The 22,715-nt window shown below is 40.2% G+C and overlaps 1 protein-coding gene across 1 annotated transcript in view; it reads right to left on the bottom strand.

Moving 5' to 3' along the window:
• LOC122791800 (low-density lipoprotein receptor-related protein 2-like) overlaps positions 1–22,715 on the bottom strand; it is a 1,119,352-nt gene that overhangs the window by 224,119 nt on the left and 872,518 nt on the right. Inside the window, exons 24-25 of the mRNA XM_044059752.1 lie at positions 7,290–7,491; positions 7,041–7,205 (exon numbers count right to left, since the gene is read on the bottom strand). Of these exons, the coding sequence (XP_043915687.1) occupies positions 7,041–7,205; positions 7,290–7,491 (367 nt within the window). The remainder of the gene's footprint in view (positions 1–7,040; positions 7,206–7,289; positions 7,492–22,715) is intronic.

Below are 22,715 nucleotides of genomic sequence, written 5' to 3'. Positions count from 1 at the left end.
GGGTAAGCAGCGTTGAAGCCACAATATGAGGTACCACTGAACTTTCCTCATATGGAGCATGTATGAAGGACTGTATACTGAAAGGCATAATGTGGCAAGACTGCTGCACTGGAGATTGTGCAAGCATTATGGTACTGAAGTGGCTGAAAAGCACTGGAAGCATGAGCCACAAAGCATCATAGAAAATGATGGTCTACATCACATGGGATCACCCATTACCAACAATTCAAAAGATAGATGCTAGAAAACTGGATATAGTGGTTCATGAAAAGAGAAGTAGCACTGATCATTAAAATCACCAAACCCAGTGACTACAGTGTCTTGCAAATAGAGAAAGTCAAAATATCAAGATTTGCAGGCAGAAACAAGAATGTGCAAGAAAGATACCCAGATTGTTCCAATAGTAGTAGGAGCAATTGGTCTTATAAAAAAAGAATCTACAATCGTATTTAGATGCGTTACCAATACATGTAATCACATAAGAATTGCAGTAGTAGTCATTACTGTGCACACCGCAGGTGCCAAGAGCTTTATGAATTTTAACCATAGACTTAGGAATAGAACCCATTCCCATCATAGTATCAGAAACCCAAAAAATTAAAGAGTGGAGCCTGGCAAGATGGAGCATGGAAATACCTCAGAACCTTGAACTCCATAGATGTGAGGAAGGACAGAGGAAGAACAGACTGAAAAAAACATTAAAGACTGCACCATGGAAGCAGGAAGAGAAGCCAATATGAGAACAGTCTGAAGCCTGCAGCCAAGGAAGGTGCAATCCTGGGAACACATCAGAACTGATTTCTTGATATTTATGGTGAAGCCCAAACTCAAAACATATGGTAAACTGGAGATCCTGCAACAGACTGCTGGGAGAAGCTTGAATGAGGTCATCCAGACAGGGAAAAATCTGTATCCTCTGAAACCTGCAAAAAATGACCGGAGTGAGACATTTGAATACACTTGCAGCAGTAGAAAGTGCAAAGGGGCAGCAGTAGAAAGTGCAAAGGGCAATGCAGAGACTGAAAATGCTAGGAAGAAAAAAAATTCCTGAATAGTGGGTGGAATGGGGGTGTGAAGGTATGCATCCTTGATGTCTAGAAAAAACAAAGGTCTGGGGAAGTAGTGGAAAAAATCTGAAGATACCACATCCAGAAAGGAGGAAACTTGAAAGGTGCTGAGCACAAAGATCCAGTACTGGTGTCCATGCACCCTTCTCCTGAGGAAACATTCTAGAGTAACAGTTTTCTTACCTAGGTGGCGTGAAACAAGCTGAATGGTTCCCCTATTCAAACAGACTGCAGAGACTCAGAAATGAGGAAGCTGCTCCAGAGGATGTTGAGGAATGCCTGAAAAGGGAAGGAATTTCCAAACCATAAAATACCCCAGTGAATAAGACAGCACCCGATAGTCTGAGGTGATCTGAAACCAATTTGGAAGAGAGACAAGGAGACCTGGCCGAGGGGAAGAGAAGGCCAAACAAATGGAGACAAGCTTGTGCTGAAAAGGCTTTTGTGATGGAGTCAAGTGGGCTTAGCAGGAGGAATTCACTTAAAATCCCTTCTTACCTTTAAGAGAGAGTCTGCCTACAATAGCAGATTTAGAAGGGCAATTATTTTGGAATTTGGGGATAGAGAAGACAAAAATATGTCTGAGTTCCTGCAAGGCCTTGCCCTTATCCTGGAGGGCCTTAACAGGTTAGCAAAAGCTGTCCCAAAGAGATTTTTGTTATCCAGGGGGGTATCCCAAAGCCTGAAGACAGCCAGGAATAATAATGTCTCGGAACCAAAGGCAGCATCCCCTGAAGAAGCATAAGCAGCATCATAGCTGCATTTTAGAATGACAAGCAAGCTAGGAAGTTGAGCCAAACAGGAGTTGAGAGCTGAAGCCTTCCAATAAAAATAAAGGTCAGACACCATCTTAGAAACGTGGGAAAAGGGGGGCCAAAACCTACCTGGTCACATGGGTCTGGTACTTAATAGCTCTAAAAGACAGGGTGGCAGCAGTATAAACTTTGACAACCTTTCCATGGCTTGACTATCCTTAACTGAAGGAAGGAGCTTAGCAGATAGCTTAGGTTTATCAGGAAAACAGACTACTGAAGGAGCAGAGCAGCCCTTGTACGAAAGCTTGCAATCTTCAGGAGCCAGGTAGAAACAGTCAGGCTTCTTGGGAGCTGGAAGGAGAGAATCAGGATCTACAGAGGCAGTGGTAAAGGTGTCCAAAAGGGCTGCCAAAACAGCAGATGGCTTGGGAGACTATTTACAGAAATCTCATACCTCTTGAATGTCAGAGACCTGGGAGCAGTCCCACTTAAAATATTCCATGCAGGCAATAGTATCCCTAAAAGGATAACTTTTCCGGGGAGGGGGGGTCTGGACTCAAATCCTCTTTTGTACCCTAGTCCAGAGGGAAAGGAATCTGAGAATAAGCAAGGGATTCCTCCCCATAATTCAGGTCCTCATCTGAGTAATTCAATTCTCTAAGCTTCTTAATGGGGAGGGGGGTGGAAGACCAGGGAGGAAGCAGGAACAGACACCCCTTGAGGAGAGTCAAGGCCATTAAACACTGAACAGACCTAAAGTAAAATCCTGCTATTCATGCTGGGGATCTTTAAGAGAAGTGTTTAGTTTTCAGTTTCTTTTGCAGGACATCCACCCTATAGACAGTGAGGTTCAGACCCTTAGCAAGATTCAATGGTAGCAGGGATCTCCTCCCTTACTAAAATCTGAGTAATTCCCCTTCAGAAGTAATCAGCAGAAGTTCCCTCTCAATGTCGGAGCACGTTATAAAAGCCTCCAAGGATATGCAAGAGTTTTGGGTCCATGCTAGCCTCAGGCAGTGTTGCAGCAGAGGGATCAGAGGCAAGCATCAGATGGTCTTTAGGGCTTTCAATAGTGTCTAGAGAGACACCCGGGACAGGCTGGACAGGAACCAATCAGGCCTAATCTTTCTGGCCTCCTTGGCAGACGGCTGGCCCTTGGGATAGGAGGATTTTACCATAGTACCTTAAGATAACAGCTTAAGATATCAGTTTGAGGTACGTGGACAAGTAGGATAAATGAATATGTAGGGTCTTGGGGACAAATGCTCGAAAGAGCACAGCATATGGTTGTGGGAACTGTCCAGGTAAAACACACTGGTCATAACTGTCTGTATGGGGAATCTGCCTCCCACAGATTTTTCCCCTTCCCAGATAACCTGAACACAAACACCAAAACTGAAAGAAACCCTACTGGGGCACTTATCTGTAAGCAGTTTGGTAATCAGCACAGCAGAAGGGTGTTCAGACAGAGTCTATAATGACATTTGGACTGGCAGCAGAGTTTGCATCTGTACATCATTTGCATGCTCTATGCCTTACATGGGGAACATCTGCGTGATGTACAGCTCCTATAAGGCCTAAAGGCTTTGGTATACTGGCCAGACCTTGGGCTATCCTTGGCAGAAGACCTATTTAAAGAATACTGCAAAATATGAAGAGACACTGAACTAGTCCTCAAAATAACCAAGCTACAGGGACCTAGCAAGCACATATTGCTTTCAGTCTCAACTTTTTTGTATTGGAGTGGATTAGAGTACAAAAACATCCAGATTAAAAAGGTTTTCAAGCATCCAAATACTCCTATCTTCATGGATTAAAGTTCTTCATTCGATTACACATCCACTTTTGCAGAATCATCTTCTTGTCCTGTAATCTACAGAAGGAAAAACAAGGCTGGGATCAACAACTGCAATTAATTGCAAAAATTTAGTTTTAAGTGCAGTAAAAACTTTCAAAAAGCACTCAAGTAAACGATTTGTGCTCATGTCCCACTAGTCAGCCTATGGTGGGGTACAGCAGGCTGCCCACCACACCTCATGAACCACCAATTTTGTGGCCTAATACTCTTACTTTTCACTACATTTGTCAGAATAATGGACAATGATTTCACTAGTGAAGTAAAGCACTGCTTAGAACCATTCTAATCCCTATAGAACTGCAACAGGTCTGTATATTCTACTCACTTGTCCACTTGAGCTAACCAATTTCAAGTAAAATTAGGATTGATATATCCTTGCAATAATTTATCTGTTTATTGGGGGAACTACTTTGTTGTCTTTAAAAATTAAGCCTAAGATACAACTTATCTTCCCTTAGAAATAGTGGACATGATTTTTTTTCAGGGCATCATTAAAACACACTGTAAAAAGAAGCTGCAATTTGTTAGTCAGAGCATCTAGAACTATACAACTTCTACAGCCTAGTCCCCCCCCCCCCCCAAGACTCTAGCTTAGTCACTTCCTCCAAACTTATTGCAGGGGAGTCTTGGTCAGTTAGGCAGTGTTAAAAGCATGAATTCGGGGGTATGATAAAGTGTGAAAAAGATAACCTTTCTGAAAGGTATGGGCCATCATGAGGGAGAAAGTGGGGTTAGGCACTGGAAGTGCAGGTGTACAAAGTTGCAACAGGGGTGCCCCGATGGAGTTGTATGTCAGACTCCTTTTCACCTAAAGCTGGCCTAGATGACTGAAGTCAAATGTGTCTATGTATGTGTGTATATATATATATATATATATATATATATATATATTTAGTACAATGGCTATGAGTGGGTGCATACTGAGGCAGCCTATAGATGAAAGTGAACTCCATTTGTTTTATCACATGTAAAGGTCATTGACAATACAGCCCCATCCCACAGCCCCATCCCATTCATCTACTGCCTACACCCCCCCCCCCCGGAAGTCAGCTTCCACTGGATCATGTTACTGTGAAAACACTAGTACTTGCTCACTGAAATTCAACGGCACAATTGGACAAAGTTCCATGTAATGTGCATACTCAATATCACAGTATACTTTTCTGATTCATCATAGAAGTGACATTTTTTAATAACTTGGTAGCCAGTGAACCATCATTAAAACACTGCCCATTCATGCAGCCATAATTCTTTTCCACCATCTAATGCCAGACAAGTACAAGCCACAACTACCTCACCTTGTTTAAACTCTGGCTCCTGTTCTTTTTCAGTTAATCAATTTTGCAATTACCTTTCTGACCATCTGTATCTGTTTAGACTATTCATTGTGCACTGAGCCAAGGTGAACAGCTCCATTCCTCAAATGATCACCTTCAGCAATGCTGGGAATGACAACTTGTATCTTAATTTATGCCCTATACATGCAGTAACTGCTTCAGAAGAGACCTTTGCAAGGCGATCTTAGAATAATCAATACTGACCATTCCAAAGTTACACTACACAGGCTGCCATAACCCAAATGCTTGTTCCTTTTCACAGCAGGTGACAAAATAGACCATCTCAATTGCCCATATATCCACTCATTGATGGCAATCTGTACACCTTTTTTTAAATACCCAGCAACCTCTCTACAAAACCAGTCCACCCTCTCCATCTTAATTTTCATGGATTCCAGACAGCAAGATTCTTTACAAAATTCTATACAGCCAGAAATTATACCTACACAGACAGCAAAGGTTGTCTTCCAATACAACTAATCAATGATTTACTGCTCATTTCCACAAACATTCCTCACACCCATCATTTACTACTGTAGTGGGAACAAGGAATCACACGGTTTTATGAAAAATTCAAAATTATTCCTAGTCATCTCAAACTTCACCATTCTAATTCAGCAATCTGAACTATTTGACTTCCTTCCTTCTTCCAAGACAACATTCATGTCCATTTTAAGAGCCCTTTAACTGATCCACAGTTGCTTTCTTGACTGGATAGCAAACAGGTAACTACATAGCTCAACAACTTTGTTCAAGAATCGGACAGCAAGTCAAAAATGAGAAAGGCCAAAAAAATCAAGGACAATTTTAAAGTCCTCCAAATTTTACTTAACGTTATTTCAAAGTAATGTTGGACATTAACAGTCACCATCAATGATTTACATGAAAATTATAACCAAGAGGGACAGGACAAAATGGAGATAAATCAGATGTGCTGCAAAAAAACAGACAGGAGAGAGCTACAGCTAAAGTTATTCCTTGCAAATCTGCATTGAGCACACTATACTCAAAAACCCTTTAATGTAACAGAGGCTGAATAGACTGACCAGCCACCAAGCACAAACTTAGAATTTATTTTTAACTCTGTCCCTAGAGTGGCCTGATGGGGAAAGACCTAACGATATGATTTTGCTTCAGCTAATCTTTCTTGAACACATTATATGACATTCCTTGGTCAGATTACTACCAACCTTATTTTACCTTAGAACTATAGAGAAAAAAGCATGGTTGAAGCTGCACTGTTCTTTGTGTAGTAATCCTTTAACTTTGTGTAATATGGAGCACTATGCTTAGAAAATACTCGTTCGTTGTACCAAGGCTCTTGTGTAAGAATTTTTACTGCTCATGCCTCATGTTGGTGGAAGAAACCTGAACAAAGCCAAAAATGAGGACAAAGGCCTAAAATCAGAGATTTTAAATATTGGTGTTGTATGTTTAGAAAGTTGCAAGAGCAGTTGTCATTAGTATGCATTTTCTGAAGGATATGAAATGCAGATATTTCAGTGTTTAGGGACTGTCGTCCTCAAATTGCCAGAAATTCAGATTTTGAGGAATAGACCAGAAATGAGAAATCTGGACATTGAGAAAATCTATACAGTTGAGCAAGAGGTATGCTGTTGCTATATGTTCAATGAACTGTTTAGCCATCAACTTTAAAAGCTCATGCCAACAGAAAAGTACACCACTAATCAAGCCACAGCTTTAACTGCTGCTAAACACTGCCACACAAACTCATAGTACACAGGGACAATTAAACTTCATACATTTTGAAAGAATTATTGGCAACAGCTCTCAAAATGGATTCAAGAAATTAATATCTGCAGAGGAATTTCTGAAATCTCATTATGGTAGAAGATCTGATCATAACTAAGAACCTCCCTATGAGTGTGTTTCTAACCAAATCATCCTAGTGACAAATGCAGTGCTTTACTTTAAACTTACTCAAGGATTCAGACATGTTTACAGATGACAAGCCTGTTGTACCAGTTTTTTTGAAGGACATTTCTGTTTAGTCCTATACTACCTTCACTCCACTTGGCTGCCCGCGACGCTTTATGAGAACATCTCTGTTCTTCCCAGTGTTTTTGTTTGCACTTTGGATAGTTCTTTTCTTCATCTCAGACCAGTACAGTTCATCTTCAAACACAGCAATGGAGAATGGGCTTTGCGTTTCAGCCAGCTGAAGTAACTGGAAAAAGAAACATTGTTAAATCCACCGGATTCAATTACCAGTGCCTGAAAGTCTAGAAAATACCAAGAAAATAAAAATTACCTGTATATTATCACCATCTAAATCAGACACCCCAAGACAATGGAATTTGTCATCAGCCCAGAAAATTTTCTGACTCACTAGGTCGAGAGCTAAACTGACTGGCCATCCAAGTTGTTCTTTTATGAGAACTCTTCTTTCAGTCCCATCCATACTGGCTTGTTCAATTTGAGGTTCTCCTCCAATCTCAGACCAGAACATCAAACTGCAAAATAAAATATTAAATAGTGAGCCATCAGCCAAAAGAGGAATTAAAAAGGATTTTCTTAAGCAGAACTTGCCAAGACTACCAACATCCTTGACTAGTAAGGAATCTCAACAAATGCTTCTATACAACATATTTCTACACGCTACTATGCTGCTCTTAAGAAAATTTAGGTCAAATGAAGTTAGATAGTAAAGGATCCCCTTCTGTTACAGGCAAAAGACAAACTGGATAATGGAATGGAAATGTTTACCAATGAATGCTGCTGAGTTGCATATGATCATACATTCACAGCACTGTGGATGCGTGCAACATGGTACACAAAGCACATGGATTGATATGGAGGCCACAGTAGTGTTTATAATGCTCAGAAGCTGCGTGCACTGAAGGTTACATAGCATGTGCTGGTGCTATAAAACTATGGAGGTAAAGAACATACATTGCAAATTAAGTGTTGAAATAATGGCAGCGATTAATCCATGAGGAGCATCACTTGCAGCATGATCCAGTTCTGCTACAGATTTCAGATACTGTTAGTGCTTGTATTGTAGGTAACAGCTGTCAGGTGATTGGTCAATGCTACAGTGGAAATTATACTTATCCGTGTTTAGCCATGTCTGCTGAAAAGCTCCCCCATTAAAACCAGTATATGGGTCACAGCACCTTAATCATATCCGCACACTTTAAGGCTGTATACTTTGCATGGTGCTTGTATTGTGCTGCTTTATGCAGCTTCCTGCAATTGATTTCAGTGCCTGCAATTCATCGATTCTATTCCTGTGAAAGATCACACACTTGTTGCATAAGGGCTCAAATGGCATTGTAACTACAAACTCAAATTTTGTACTTGAAAAGCAAGGATTACCCTTAAACAGCCAACACTTTAAAAAGTGTGAAGCATCTTGAACACGTCTCAAGTCAAATTTCACAAGGCTGTAAACTAAGGAGACCATAACTCCAGTGACAGCAAGCAAAACTAACTAGACAATAACCCAATCTAACTGGTCAAGAGACTCCTTGCTAGTTCAGATATAGGGGCAACTTCATAGAAGGACTTCCTTGGTTTAATTCCCAAACATGTTCCTGTACTCAAAACTGGATGTCATGTATACATATATGTAATCTGATCTTAATTACTATGGCATGGGTTTCCTAACTGAAAGACAAAATGGCTCACAAAGGAACTATATACTTAAATGTCCAGATATTTTTGTCCTCCAAGATCTCATTACCACCAGCCCACCCTCCAGTGCCCCATGCCAAGTCTACAAATTATCCTCCTCCAAATCACTCTGGTGCCGATGAGGCCAGCCATGGATTTTATGGATGCCCTGTGGGCTTAGCCATCTAGGCTTCCACCATTTTTATCTTTTGCTGTTATAAAGCCCTACACCCCCCTCCCCATTTGTTCGTCTCATCTGAGGACATCTCTGCCTCTCCTTTGGGAGCATTACCAAGAAGCACTCTTCCGAGAATGGGCACGCCTATCACACACTGCAACTCCATCTGTCACCAGAGCTACTAATCAAATCTGGATCATATTTTAAGCTATATCCTTGTATACCAACAGAGTGGTCTATTTAGAGACTAAGCAGGGGCAGTGACAACCATATGGAAGGTAACAGGATCTTGGGCTCAAATTCCAGCCAATGAATAACCCCCCCCCCCATTCTTATTCCATTGGTTAGACATAATGTTACCATCATTTTAAGGTAAATATAACTCAAGCAAGCTTGAGATGCCATTAATGGGGGTAAGCCATGAACATTGGTTAGATACAGTGTATAGTGGTCCAAAAACATGCTTAATATTTATAAACAAAGCCCTTACTAGATCAACTAGCTGCAACACTACTAACATTGCTGGTCTGATGCATCTTCACAAAATAAGCCATTTCTCATGCATGATTCTATTCCTACAGATAGACTTTCCAAGATGTACAGGTATGCCAATTCTTCCAAGTTTTAGATTTCACAGGGAGATGGATAGTATGGCTTAAAGTAAGCCTAGATAAGACTTCAGGCATAAAAGGATTAGTTCTCAAAGAAACCCAGTCTCTGGAAAATCAGACTGCTGACTCACCAACCAAGAGCTTGCAACTCCTAATCTGACAGAGGTAAGAGCAACCAGAAAAATAGTCTTTCTTGTTAAAATCAAGTCAGCCAGATAAGCTGGTTCAAATGGACCAAGTGTAGGCATCTGCAACACAGATACAAAGGACGCACCACCAGTTCTCAAAGATGTATTTTGACATGAGAATGCTGGGGGGGGGGGCCCAATCCATGGAGAGACAAAGGTGCAATAGCCAACAAATGAACCTTGATAGAGGAGTAAGGAAAGCTGCAGAGACGCAATTCATATAAAATTGTAAAACCATAGAAACATTACCCACAAACTGGTGCTGGTTATGCTGTTAGCATAAACTAAAAAAAAACAACAACATTTCACTTATGATTGTCTAGTATCAACATTTCTTGCCTTCATTAGTACGTGCTGCACGTCCTCAAACAAGTGCCTAAAAGGTATTAAGACCTCATCATCCAAATTAGGTTGTTTGGGGTTGAGATGTATCAAACAGCTTTGCTCATCTGTGATGAAATTTGTCATAATTGCCTATGGCGAATTCTAAAAAGGGAGAACCACAGTTGCCTTGGACTAAAAGGAGTCATGAAAATTGTGGAGGAATCCAAAGTCTAGATGAAATAGGAATGTAACAAGCATCTTTTAAAACAAACGTTACAATAAACTCAGATAAGGAACAAGATTAACAGGTTGTGAAATGCAAGCATTACATACTGGTTTAGGAAAGATCGATCCAAAACTTGTTCCCATGCATTTTATTTTGGCGCTTAAAACATTCTTGAATAAAAACCTCTGCCCAGCTAGGAAGGAACTGTTTATATTACTCCCCAAGACAGCCATGTGCTGTAGAAGAGGGAACAGAAATTTGGTCTGATGGATGTGGAACTCCCTGAAGAGGAATTTCTTCCCACTGCCATCTGTAAGCCTGCTGAATCAGTCCAAACCCATTTATCTGGAACAATCTGTTGTCAGACAGAAATGGAGATTCAGACTTTCTTGAAGGGATAAGGACCGTTAGGGTGTGTGAGGTGGGCAATGTCCCTAGTAGTCGGTCATTCTATCTCAACTGGCCTTTACTCTGGGAGTTCACACTTTTGGAACCTCTGCCATTTTTTTTTAAATGTCTCCCGTCATTTTGCTGAGACTATTTTGTTGTCAAAAATAGGATGAAGCAGAAAACCTCTTGGGAAATTTGGAGGCAGTGGCCTTAAAAAAATCAGTTTCAACTTAATCACATTTTTGATGAGCTCTTCAGCAGGGCGTCTAAAAACAAATCTCTAGCCAAATGAAAATGTAAAATCTAATGATTAGATCTCCTAGGAGGTTCCGAACACAGCCAGGCAAACCTCACAGTGCCAGTGGCAACAGTCCTGAATTTTAATATCTACAGTCAGGCACGCTTTAAACAATGAATAGTGACATAAGAAACACAAACCACACAAAGCAGATTTTCCTCACAGGAAAGATCTGCAAATAAAAAGATCTGGATGAATCAAAATTCTAAAAATTAAAGCTGCAAAAGCACACACTTTTTCCCATCCTTGTCAGAAGGGGAAGGTTTTGAATTAAAATGCTCGTCAGCTGGATTAACAAACTATAGCTATTGGGTCAGGTCTAGGACAAGTATAAAACTGAAAGACTAAGCAGCTCTGTACATTCTATCCATTTTCTTGGGTGCAGCCGGCTGGTCATGAGGGAAACCTAACATTGAAACATCCTCCAATACTGGCAGCACTTGGGGGGGGGGGGGCATGATGGGAGGTGGTTCTGGAATTCATTGCAACAGTTTGTTGTATTTTCGGAGGGACTGAGAAACTTCAGTGCTCTCCCACTGAAAACTGGCACATTCTGAAAACAGTCTTAGAAAGAATCCTTGACAGAGATGCAGATAACATGCTCTAGGAGATTGAATCAGAAGTCAGAACAATGTCCCAATCACATTCCTCTCCAGATTAAATGTCTTGAATCTCTTCAGGAAAACTGGAATCCCTTTTTAATCAAAAATGCCTTGCAAGGGTCAATGTCCTGCACAATACCTTGAACCTGACCATCTACTCCTTTCTACTGAAACTGGTGTAGGAAAAATGCAGGTTTAGTTTTCAGTTTCAAACAAAAGTGGATACGCTCCAAACCAATGGGTTTCTCTGCAGTTCAAATCACTAAAACCGTAAAACCAAACTTAAGCACAATGCACAGGCTTTTCCTTGGTATCACGACAGACTTCTTCAGAAACAGAAAACAGCATCTCACAAATTGCCTTAAATAAAAAATTTTTAATTTAAAGGTCACATGGTCTCTGTTCTACGAGACTGCATATCAACCCACTGACGACAATGCTGAGTACAATAATTAATGGCATGTTGTCTATAGCTTGCCTACTGAAACTCAAGAGGTTAAACAGATAAACTACTTTAGTAATTTATATGACCATTTTTTTTGTATATAATATAGTTTTCTTGTTTATTACGATACCCGTTTACTTTGTAAATTCATCAAATGTTTTATATACCTTATATATACCTGTTCAGTAGTGTACCATCTGGAGAATTTACTCAGTCAGGGTTTGTAAGGGTAAGTTGGGCACAGTCCATGCATTTATACATTTCAGAGCTACATTTGGTTCCTAGTAGTCTCGGTTTGTTGTAGGAACCAGTCCTTGTTATCTTTTCAATTTTTTATAAATCACATTACATTAACTCATTTAATTACAGCCATTTTAGTTTATTTCAATCCATACAATTTTTTTTTATTCCTTATTTTTTATTTTATATGCGTGTGCGATTTTTATATGCATGTAGTATGTTTATATTAGTGTCACAGCATAGGAGTCCAATGTTAATATACACTGCAACAGTTTCATTGGTTTGTTCTTACTGTAAGGGGATATCATGCAATATGCATTTTTGCATACTTTTAAATTGTTTTATTTTTCAATTGCACAGCGTGGGGACAGTTTATACTAGGTCAGCAAAGAGTGATATGGTTCATGATTTTTCATTCATAACTGGTGCTGAATGGTTTTGTTAGCCGATGTACAGTCTCAGATTTCATTTTTGTTTGCAACAGCACTTTTAGGGGCACAATGTTGCGTATTTTGTATTTTCTATCGCTAGTTTCTCTGCATACTCCATTAACATACCCACACAGTGTGAGCCTTTGTTCTTACACCACGTAGGAACGCTTTTATTTTAATATTTTAGTAGCCAGATGCAGTCAATTCTCAGTTGTGTTTTTTAATCTAATTATTGTACTCCGCATTTTGTCAGTGGGTTGATATGCAGTCTCATAGAACAGAGACCATGTGACCTTTTTAAATTTGAAATTTTGTATTTAAGGCAGTTTGTGAGACGCTGTTTTCCGTTTCTGAAGTTGGTCGCAATACCAACAAAAAGCCTGTGCATTGTGCTTAAAAGTTTATGTATTCTGGTTTTACGGTTTTAGTGATTTGAACTAGAGAAACCCGTTGGTTTGGAGCGTATCCAGTTTCGTTTAACAGTTTTTATTTGCCGATTTTAGTTTTCAGTTTCTTCAGGACATGAACGTTTGGTAAACAGGATTATTAATGGCAGAAAGCTTCCCAGGGATAGGCATAACATTTTGGTTAAGCAGGGGCACCTTCCTCATCCCTTTTACCAAAACTGACAGGAGTGGCTCTCCCTTGTCCATTGAGAGGTAATCAGCTGTAGAGAATGTGGCCAACCTCTGGGCCTCCACCAGAGGGATACAAGGAAAAAGATAAGTGGTCTGAGGAACCAGCTTTGGTCACAGCAGAGTCCTCCACCTGTGCCCAAGGAAAATTGTTAGCCTGCTATGGTGGGAAAGGTTGTTCAGCTAATCTTTTTTTTGGCTGAAAAGGGCAGACCATGGAGACTGGTATTTTTTTCCAGTCAAGCTGAAAATGGTGCTTCTTTCCAAGGGAAACAAAGCAGCACAAGTTGGTAAAATTTTAAAAAGCAGTAAAACTATTCCCAGTAGACACACAGCAAAAGGAACTTCAATATACATTAAATTACTTTGCAGGTCTGGGTAAACAATTTCCCCATAGAAAACAGTTTGGAAACAAGTGCACTTATTTAAAAGTAGTTACATGACAAACATTTTTAGCTTAAAATATAATTTCCTAAATGGAAGCACTAGTCAGAATGCTAAAAGTGTGGATTTTTTCCCCTACAAAGAGTGCTTGTATCCCAGCAATGGAACAGTACAAGCAGTCTATTCTCTAATGTCCACAAAGAGGGCTCTTCAGTGGCAGGAAAGCTCTGATGGGCTTAGCGCCCAAGCCGGTCTTACCAGCTCAGCTTGAGCAGACTTAACAGTTTGGGCACATGGAGGGTGCCTTACAGCTCTGGAAATTAGCTGGCTGTTGTATCCTGTGCAGAATATAATCCCTCAGGCTGTTGTAGCCTATGCAACGAAAAATTATTATTATTTTCAGTTTTTGTATAAAATATTTCACAATGTACATAAACTCACAGTAGGTCGAAAATTAAACTCTCGGTAGTAATAAGATACCTCAGCATTACACAAGTTAGCAATTAGTGAGCCATCCTTTACCATGTGCACAATTCCTTTGCTTGGACATATCCTCTTCAGTGGACAGAGCAGTACCTATATCATAACTATTACGAAAAGGATGGAGTTATTTTGGGTCTATAACAGTGTCATGCAAAACAATCAGAGAGAATTAAAGGTTTATCGACCATATCTATGGTCAAAAGCATGGGCTACATTAAACTCCACTGTACTTGAATCATTGAATCACCTGCCCAGTAAAGCCACACATCTACATGAATCTACACTAATGTAGCACTAGATCTGGGCAGTTTTCTCTTGCTTGAAATATGCTATAGTGAGGCAGTGACAGGGTTAAGGAATTAAAAGCCACAGACTGTCAGCAGCTGTATGCTAGTACATGGTTTAAGCACAGTAACACCAAAAACAGAACTCAGTTTTTAACCATCTCTCTGAATTCCTGTTCATACATCTGGACAAAATTTTACATGCCTTAAGTGGCCTGGTATTTTTTCTATTAGTTCAAAAAACTTTTAGTAGGCGGAGTGGATGTATAGTTCATAGGCAGTTACTAGGTGTGCAGTACAGAGAGATTTTCCAAGTCCATTTTCTCAAGAGCACTGTTTGACCTGTTCAGTCTCAAAGTAAATGGAAGGTGATGGATTCAAACCCTGGGCTACAGGAAGCAGCTCATTAACAGCTCACAACCTTAATCTTCTATGCCAAGTGCCAGACTATCACCAGAACCTCCACTGTTAGTAGCTTTGAAATGCATAGTGAAATAGGTAAAGGCATCTATTCAAAAGGGGCAAATATTCAGACTCACTGGAAGTGAAACAGCTAGGTGAACCAGTGATTTCCCTGGAAGAGCCTGCATTCTCTCCAGTTACGGCTCACTCTTCCCATCACAAGGGTCACTCATTACTTGCAATATATTTATTGGTTATAAATGAAGAGGAAACTATTTTCACCTCGGACATTAACTATTCAGCACTGAAGTTCATTCCTTCATGGAATGTTTAAGCTTCAGGAAATTGGACCCATGCTGGTATGAATGGTCTTGGGAAAAAAATCAAAATCTGCTTACTTCCTCTGCTGAAAAATGTCCGTCCAACTTCATATTCAGTTATCCTGGAGACCGCCTTAGTCCATTTTCCTTGGAATTTATCTTCATTTGAACAGCAAATATCATGGTTGAGTTAGCTTTAACAGACCTTTCTTCACATGAGGGTATATGCAGTACAAGGTTTCCCAGTCTTTGCAGAGACAATATTCCATACATGTAGCTAATGAACCAACCACCACTACACACAGGTGAGCACAGCTCCAGTATTGGTAACTATCTCCTGGGTATATACCAGTTCAAGTGGGATACTGCACTGCATCCCCTAGATATGTGATGAGGAATGATGCCATACCAGTCTTTAGTGGGTGCTGCCACAGCTTTTATAAAAATTATCAAAAGTTAAATTTTGAAAATTTTGATTCCATTGTCAAAGTTCAGTAAATGTAATCCCTGAATTCAGAAACTTCAGATTCATTCACATGGTTATACAACACAGGGTTTTGAAACAGTACTTTCAAAGAGTGCAGTTGTGAAGCCAGGGACTCCAATAGCTCCCTTCCCTAGAAGTGCATCTTAGAAAAGGATGTCTATTCACCCAGCAGGTTTTCCAGCTACACCACCACAATTCTGAGTATTGCAAAATCTTATGACTTACCTGTGAATACTGGAGTCTCTTATTTTTCAAAGGCTGCTTGTATGGTCCTGTCCAAAAAAATATCAGTTTAAAGCCTTATTACCCATTACACTTTTATTAAAATACAACAAATGAATGAATGGCTTTTTAAATGTTTATGCATTCATTTATTGATCCTGTTTTGGTGTTATACAGCTTGGACTATGGGTTTTAGTTTTAATGTCATTGCTTCCCACTGCTCATCTATGAAGAACCCCAGAAGGTTGCATTACTTCAAACATTTACAGATCTAGACCATTATCCCACAACCAAGATGACATTTGTTCACTGCATACCCTCACTAAATCAAGGAGCCCCAAGTTCCTTAAAATTTTCACATTGTAGAGAACAATTGTTTTATTTTCATTTATTTTACATTTGTTGACCGGGCTAGTCTAGCTGGATACATGTCCATTTTCAGTAGAGGCTCGGGCAGAAAAGCTCCATTGGTTATTACAAGTTTAAACAGAGATAGGCAATATAAGGTTATCATTTAAAAACAGAAGTAGATAATACAAGTTATTACAGGTATTATGATAATTGCTATTCGTTGCATAACATAAGCAAATGAATAGTTCCAATTTTGATAGTCTATTTTGTTGGCACAATATTTTGCGACTTTTTGCTCAATACAGCAAAGGTAAAGGAGCAGAGGGATATTTCTAACCCTTTGTATAGATTGCCAAACACTGAAAAGCCTTAGAACTGCTTAGGAGTCTCCTTGGGATTAACGTTACTGCTTTGCTCCTGGTGAAAGGACATTGATTCCAGTCTCCAATTAGGCAGAACATACAAGACTTCCTGTTTGGTTGTTTTTGGTAGGAGCCTCCAGTTTTAATGTTAAGCCTTTATGCCGCTTGGCTTTCTGTTGTGCTGAACTGCTGTACATGCTACCCGGGGCATCAAATAAGATTATAACAAATGTACAGAGTCCAGCAACATTTATGACATTACTACTTTGGAAGAAGGAACTTGGGGGTCACAGATTCCCAAGCTGTGCACCTGTAGTGGGTAAGTACTGGTAGCCAAGCAGGAGAGAGACTAATCACCAATATTCATTCTAGGCAGACCTATTTCTGTCTTTTCACTAAATAGTGCTAGATTAGGGTGAAGGTCTTGGATTAGATGGTAGCCAAAATAGTTTTGGATAAATTTTCATGATCTACTGTAGTCTTCCTCCAATCCTTTTGAGTACAGTGAAAAGCCTTAGTCCTCCACTCACTAACATGGCTCAGTCTGCTCTTATCCCATCCATGGTCAGTCAAATCATTGTCAACTGCTTTATGCTTATGGACTTCATTACTACTACCATCAATTGATAGTATAAGTATGAGAAAGGTGCAAATTTATAAAACATGGAGGCAAGCCTTTTGCATCACCACACCACCACATGAAGTGATGCAATGCTAAACCCATAACTAATGCGGAGGTTGTAAAAAAAAAAAAGCTGCCAAAGCCACTAGCGCCCAAGGCTATACCAGTCCCTTTGCATGCACTGAAGAGCCAGTTTACCCAAGAGTTACTGGGAAAGTAGACAAGCCTATAAGGTGACCAACAATGCTTCTGTCCAGGAAAATGCTTTAGGTATAGGCATATACACTCAATGATCAGTTGACTGCAGATTGTCTGTCCAGTACCAGGATCCTTGATGTCACAATAGCACCAACAGAAACCAAACGAATGACTATGGTCTTGTGGAAGCCATGTGCCAGAATTACCATAAGTGATGGACATGCAACAAGACATGATGGTATTTGCTATGCATTTGTTACATGCAGGAAAAACTAGTTTTGTAGTACTTTACTTCACCAAGAAAGATGCCTAGAAAACTAAGGTAACCAGCTTTAGCAATTATCCAAGTACTTGGATGGCATTTTAAGGGGATCCAGTGTCAACCTGGGATGAGTGAATATATGACACTTCCTAGCTTGGCAAGTATGGCTTACACGTCTCATACCAGGGCTTCTACATACTGGCAGAAGTCTTTTATGCCCTCGGTGCCTTTTTAGGCAAGTCCCCCTGCTGGACATTGCCACAAACTCAAACTGACAATGGTGGCACTAATCAATGTTTATAACCTAAAAATAAGGATGCCAGAACTTGAGGCCATCTTTGCAACTCATATTTGTGCAGAGACGTGGTTCAATGCAATGACAATATTCCCCTTTATAACAGGGTTTAAACATCTATTAGGTCTCCAAACCCTTTAATAATTGAGTGCATCTGAATACTATCACCTCAAGTAAAATTACACATAAGCCTAACTTGGAGTTCCTAGAGATCGTGCAACCAGTAACATAATATATTACTTCACTGCTAGCTATGCATCCTCAATGTCCCCAAAAGACCAAGAAAATTAAATTACCAGCACTGATGGGTGAAATATCAAGCCAATGCCTTCATGCTAGGGGACTGCAACTGCCCACATTTCAATTTGCACACACCTCTTAAAACAGAAAATTTGCATTTCCTAGACATTAACGCTTTATTGTAAATTGCAAAACTGCTCATTGGAGAGACTGATGCCCTTTACCTGGTCCTGGGCAAACTAGCCTGTCTGTATCCCGGCCCATATCTCTTCACCTGCAGTTAAATCTGACCATAAAACTCAATCATGTCCATCAAACCTAGTGGTGCTATCCCACCAAATGAGACCAGCTTTGGTGACTTCAAACTGAAGTATGTTTGTTCTAGAGAAGACCTAACCAAAATTAGCAACAATCTTCTAACAAATGAACCCAAATGAGAGGGCTGGTTCATCCACTAAAATTTTACCAGCACCCGAATACCTGCATAGAAAAGTTGGTACCTATCCATTATAACTACAATGGTAAACTCGGAAATAAATGTCAGACTCCCTTAATCTATATAAAAACGCAGTGTCGAAAACTGGTATGAAATTCCCATCTCCATTTCTGGACCACACCATAATATGCCAGCGAGGAACTTGAGTACTCTTAGAACATGTTAAGAAGAGTACAAGAGATTAAGGTCACTACAGATAGAGGGAGCCTACAAGTTTTTCCTGATTTAACCAAAAGATGTCCAACAATGCACACAAGCTAATTTATAACTGTATTGCATATTCCAGTCCCAAGGATATAGCTAATATAGCAGACAATTTAGTGGCAACATTACCCCACCTACGCACACTGCTGATTATACAACCTACAATTCTGAAATGCATCTCAGTGTAACATTGCATATGATCTTAGTTTCAGGATGCTGATCAGAAATTCTTTGCAATTGTTGAGATAACTTGCATAGGGAGACTGCAATCCTATGCATCTATGCTAAATGTGTTAAGGCAAAAACTGCACTTCGATAATTACAGCTCTTCAATGTTTTACTCAGACTTCCACATGCAATAGTCTGAAGCAGTGAAATTACCATTTGCTGCCAATCCATCCAACAGCCCATACTGTTTAGCCATTTTTTTTCATTTCTCCAAGTATTTTGGATTTCTATTACCATGACAGGAATGAACCCCAGTCCTAAGTCAAAGCACGATTAAAGTTCACAAAATTAGTATTGTTTCAATCTTTGTCATCCAAAACTGCTCTTCGCAGCTCCTGTAATGTGTGCAGTGGTAATGACTCCTGCAGTTCGTATGGAGTTACATGTATTGGTAACGTATCTAACTAACACTGTAGTTTTTTTTTTAAGACCCGTTGCTCCTATGTCTATTGGAACTGTCTGGGTATCTTCATTCCACATTGATCTTGTCTGCAAATCCTGATATTTTATGACCGTCTCTGTACATAAAACACTCTAGTCACTAGTTGTAGCAATTTCAATGATCAATCCTACTTGTCTTCTTTTCATGGACTAGAAAAGAAGTCACAAACACACTGTGGTAAACTATGTTCAGAGAAACAAAGAAAAAAAACAAAAGGAGAAACACTAAGATTTATTAAAACAAGCGTGGGCCAAGCATTCGGGTTGTCCCCTTCCTCAGTGCCAATAATCAGTTAAAATACATGCACTTTATATAAAACAGTTAAAACCAGGGCTATACTTGTAAAAATATTTAGATCGGAAATAAAGCAATTTGGACATCACTATTACTAGAACACCCCAGTCCTCAAAATTGCTTTCCCTCACTGAACTGAGGGCCTTAGTGGAATCCCTTATGAAGGTCAGAGGGCACTCCACAAAGAAATACAAGGAGGTGCATCACCACATAGGAAATAAAGGGGAAAATTATTTTAAGCCATAAAACGATTATGGTGAAACCACAAGGCATTACAATAAAACTATGCAGGCAACAATAGCAACAAATCATTAACTGTAGTTCAAGTCTTCAGGATCTAGCGCCAACATCTGCTTTGCACCCCCCAGTTACCACCCCGCCTCAGTCACTGCCTTCCTTTTCGGTGCATCTGTAGATATATTTAGTATAGGTTTCTAGGATCCACCTCAAATTTGTGTACACATTTCACACGTAGTTGTAATATCTGCTAGTGTGAAATTCAGAATCATTAGTCTGTGTACTCCATTGAAGATTACAACAGTAGGTCATCAATGGCCAGTAAGCTACTGTTACACATTCGCAGATGCATTTCGTTTACAACTAAAGGTCATCTTACAGGACATGTTAACTGTATAACTTGTGCTTTTCTGATGTAGTGGGAGCTTTTCACCCAGGGTCACCTCTAACTGAAAATGCACACTTTCCCAGTCACTAGATGCAAAGCATCTCCTAAAGACTAAATGCAGAATGTATATTTGAATTATGCTTTATTATATCTGTGAAACTTGATAAATTAGAGAGCTGCTTTTCTGGTTCAAAACAGAAAGGAAAAATAAATGAATTACAAGGATTATTATGCAAAGCTAGCTGTTCTGAGATATGCTGCTGCAAGATGGAAGAACTGTAACCTACCAGTTAATAGCCAGAAAGCTTGATAGAAATGTGTAAAATAGCAGTGTGATAGAAAATGCCCTGGGTGATTATAAACCAAAGTTCATAAGTTGGTACTATGCTATCGGCACTAGGGCCTATACAAGCCTAGCCATAACAATTACCTGGCTATTTCTTCCCACACTATTTACTTCCCTGGACCCCTGTCTAGCAGGGTGACGGAGGTGATTCCCCGGGGTGAATTTCCTTTCTCCCAACCAATCAAGGTTCCTTTTGAAGAAGCCAAGGAGGCACTCTGCTTCACATGTATGGGCAGTCTATTCCAGAGTCTGGGGAGCCTCTGGGTCAGGAAATTACAGTTGTGTACACCTACCATAAATGTAGATGTTGTGTCTTCACTGTTGCAGTCATGACTGTAGGGTACTCCCTTGCCGGCAGGCAGCCCTCGGTTGGCCAGAATCCCAAAGTCTGGGTCCGGCGTCGGCTGTTCAACCATGCTCCCTGACAGAGCACCGGGAGTACAAAGCTGACAGCAGACACCATCTTCTCCAGTTTTTCTTGCCCCAGATGTCAGGAGTCCCAAAATGAAAAAGGTCCCATAACCTTTGCAAATACACCTCAGAAGAATAGTGAAAAAAGGAAATACACAAAAGTAAAAATAAGAGGGGACAGGAGGGAGGGAAACCCAGACTGCAACAGTGAAGACACTCCAACATCTACATTTATGGTAGGTGTACACAACTGTACTATGTTCATAGTGTTTCACTGTTGCAGTCATGACTGTGGGGTAGAATCCCAAAGCTGAAAGAAAGGGAGGTGGTCATAAAGAGGAAGGGGCGGCTAAAAGGCCCTGCCAGACTGCAGAGGCAAAGTCTGCCCTAGACTTAGAGTAGAGAGGTAAGATTGTAGTGCTTAGAAAAAGTATGCACTGAACTCCAAGTTGCAGCTTCCAAAATGTCCTTGGTAGGAACTCCTCTGAGGAAGAACACAGAAGTGGCAGCAGCTCTGGTGGAATGAGTCCGTATACTCCCTGGGATTGGCTTTCCATGGTGAGAATAAAAATCTGATTCCATGAGCAATCCATTTAGAAATGGTCCGTTTTGAAATGGCTTTACCTTGGGAACTTGAAGCATAAGAAACAATTGTTCTGATTTTCTGATGTCCTTGGTTCTGTTCAGGTAAAAACGTAGTTGTCTGTGTACATCCAAGGAATGTAAGATCCTTTCCCCTTTATTTTGAGGAGTGGGGAAAAAGGTTGGCAAGTGGATAGTTTGATTTAAAGCCACTTTGGAAACCACCTTAGGCATGAAGGTAGGATTAGTCCTCAAAGATACCCTATCTTGATGAAAAATAATATAAGGTTCCACAGCCATAAGAGCTTATAACTCTGAAACTCTCCTGGCAGGGGTTAGGGCTAACAGGATAGCTGCCTTCCAAGATAAAAACTTGATGTCAGAAGAGGCAGCAGGCTCAAAAGGAGGCAAGGTTAGTTTTTCCAAAACATAGTTGAGATCCCAAGCAGGAATGGGAGGAGATCTAGGAGGTCTTAAGTTCTTAGCTCCTCTGAGAAACTGTCTCATGAGCTGGTGGGAAAAGATGGGAGGGTCTGTATTATAATGAGCAGAAATAGCAAAGGCATGTATCTTAATGGAAGAGAAAGAGACCCCCTTATGTAAGAGATCTGTCAAGTAAAGTAAAATTAAAGTAATGTTAGGAAGAAGAGGATCAGAATCCTGAGCCTGCATCCAGGAACAAAATCTTCTCCATTTTCCTGCATAAGATTTTCTAGTGCTAGGACGTCTGGCTTCTAAAATGACATCCATAACCTGCTTGGGCAGTAAAGAAGAAATCAAAGGCCCTGGATTAACCAGGCCGCCAGGCTGAGTTCTGACATGTGTAGAACCTGACCCTGATGTTGGGACAGAAGGTTCGGAGACGGAGGTAAAACCCAAGGGGGCTCCAGGCATAGGTTTTTTTTAGAGTTGGATACCAAAACTTCCGAGGCCAATTTGGAGCCAGCAAGATGA

The sequence above is a fragment of the Protopterus annectens genome, chromosome 17.part0 (genome assembly GCF_019279795.1).
Source record: "Protopterus annectens isolate FY-2018-M chromosome 17.part0, PAN1.0, whole genome shotgun sequence".
Classification (NCBI taxonomy): Eukaryota; Metazoa; Chordata; order Ceratodontiformes; family Protopteridae; genus Protopterus; species Protopterus annectens.
The sequence above is the reverse complement of the archived record's forward strand: the minus strand, read 5'-3'. Positions and strand labels throughout refer to the sequence as shown.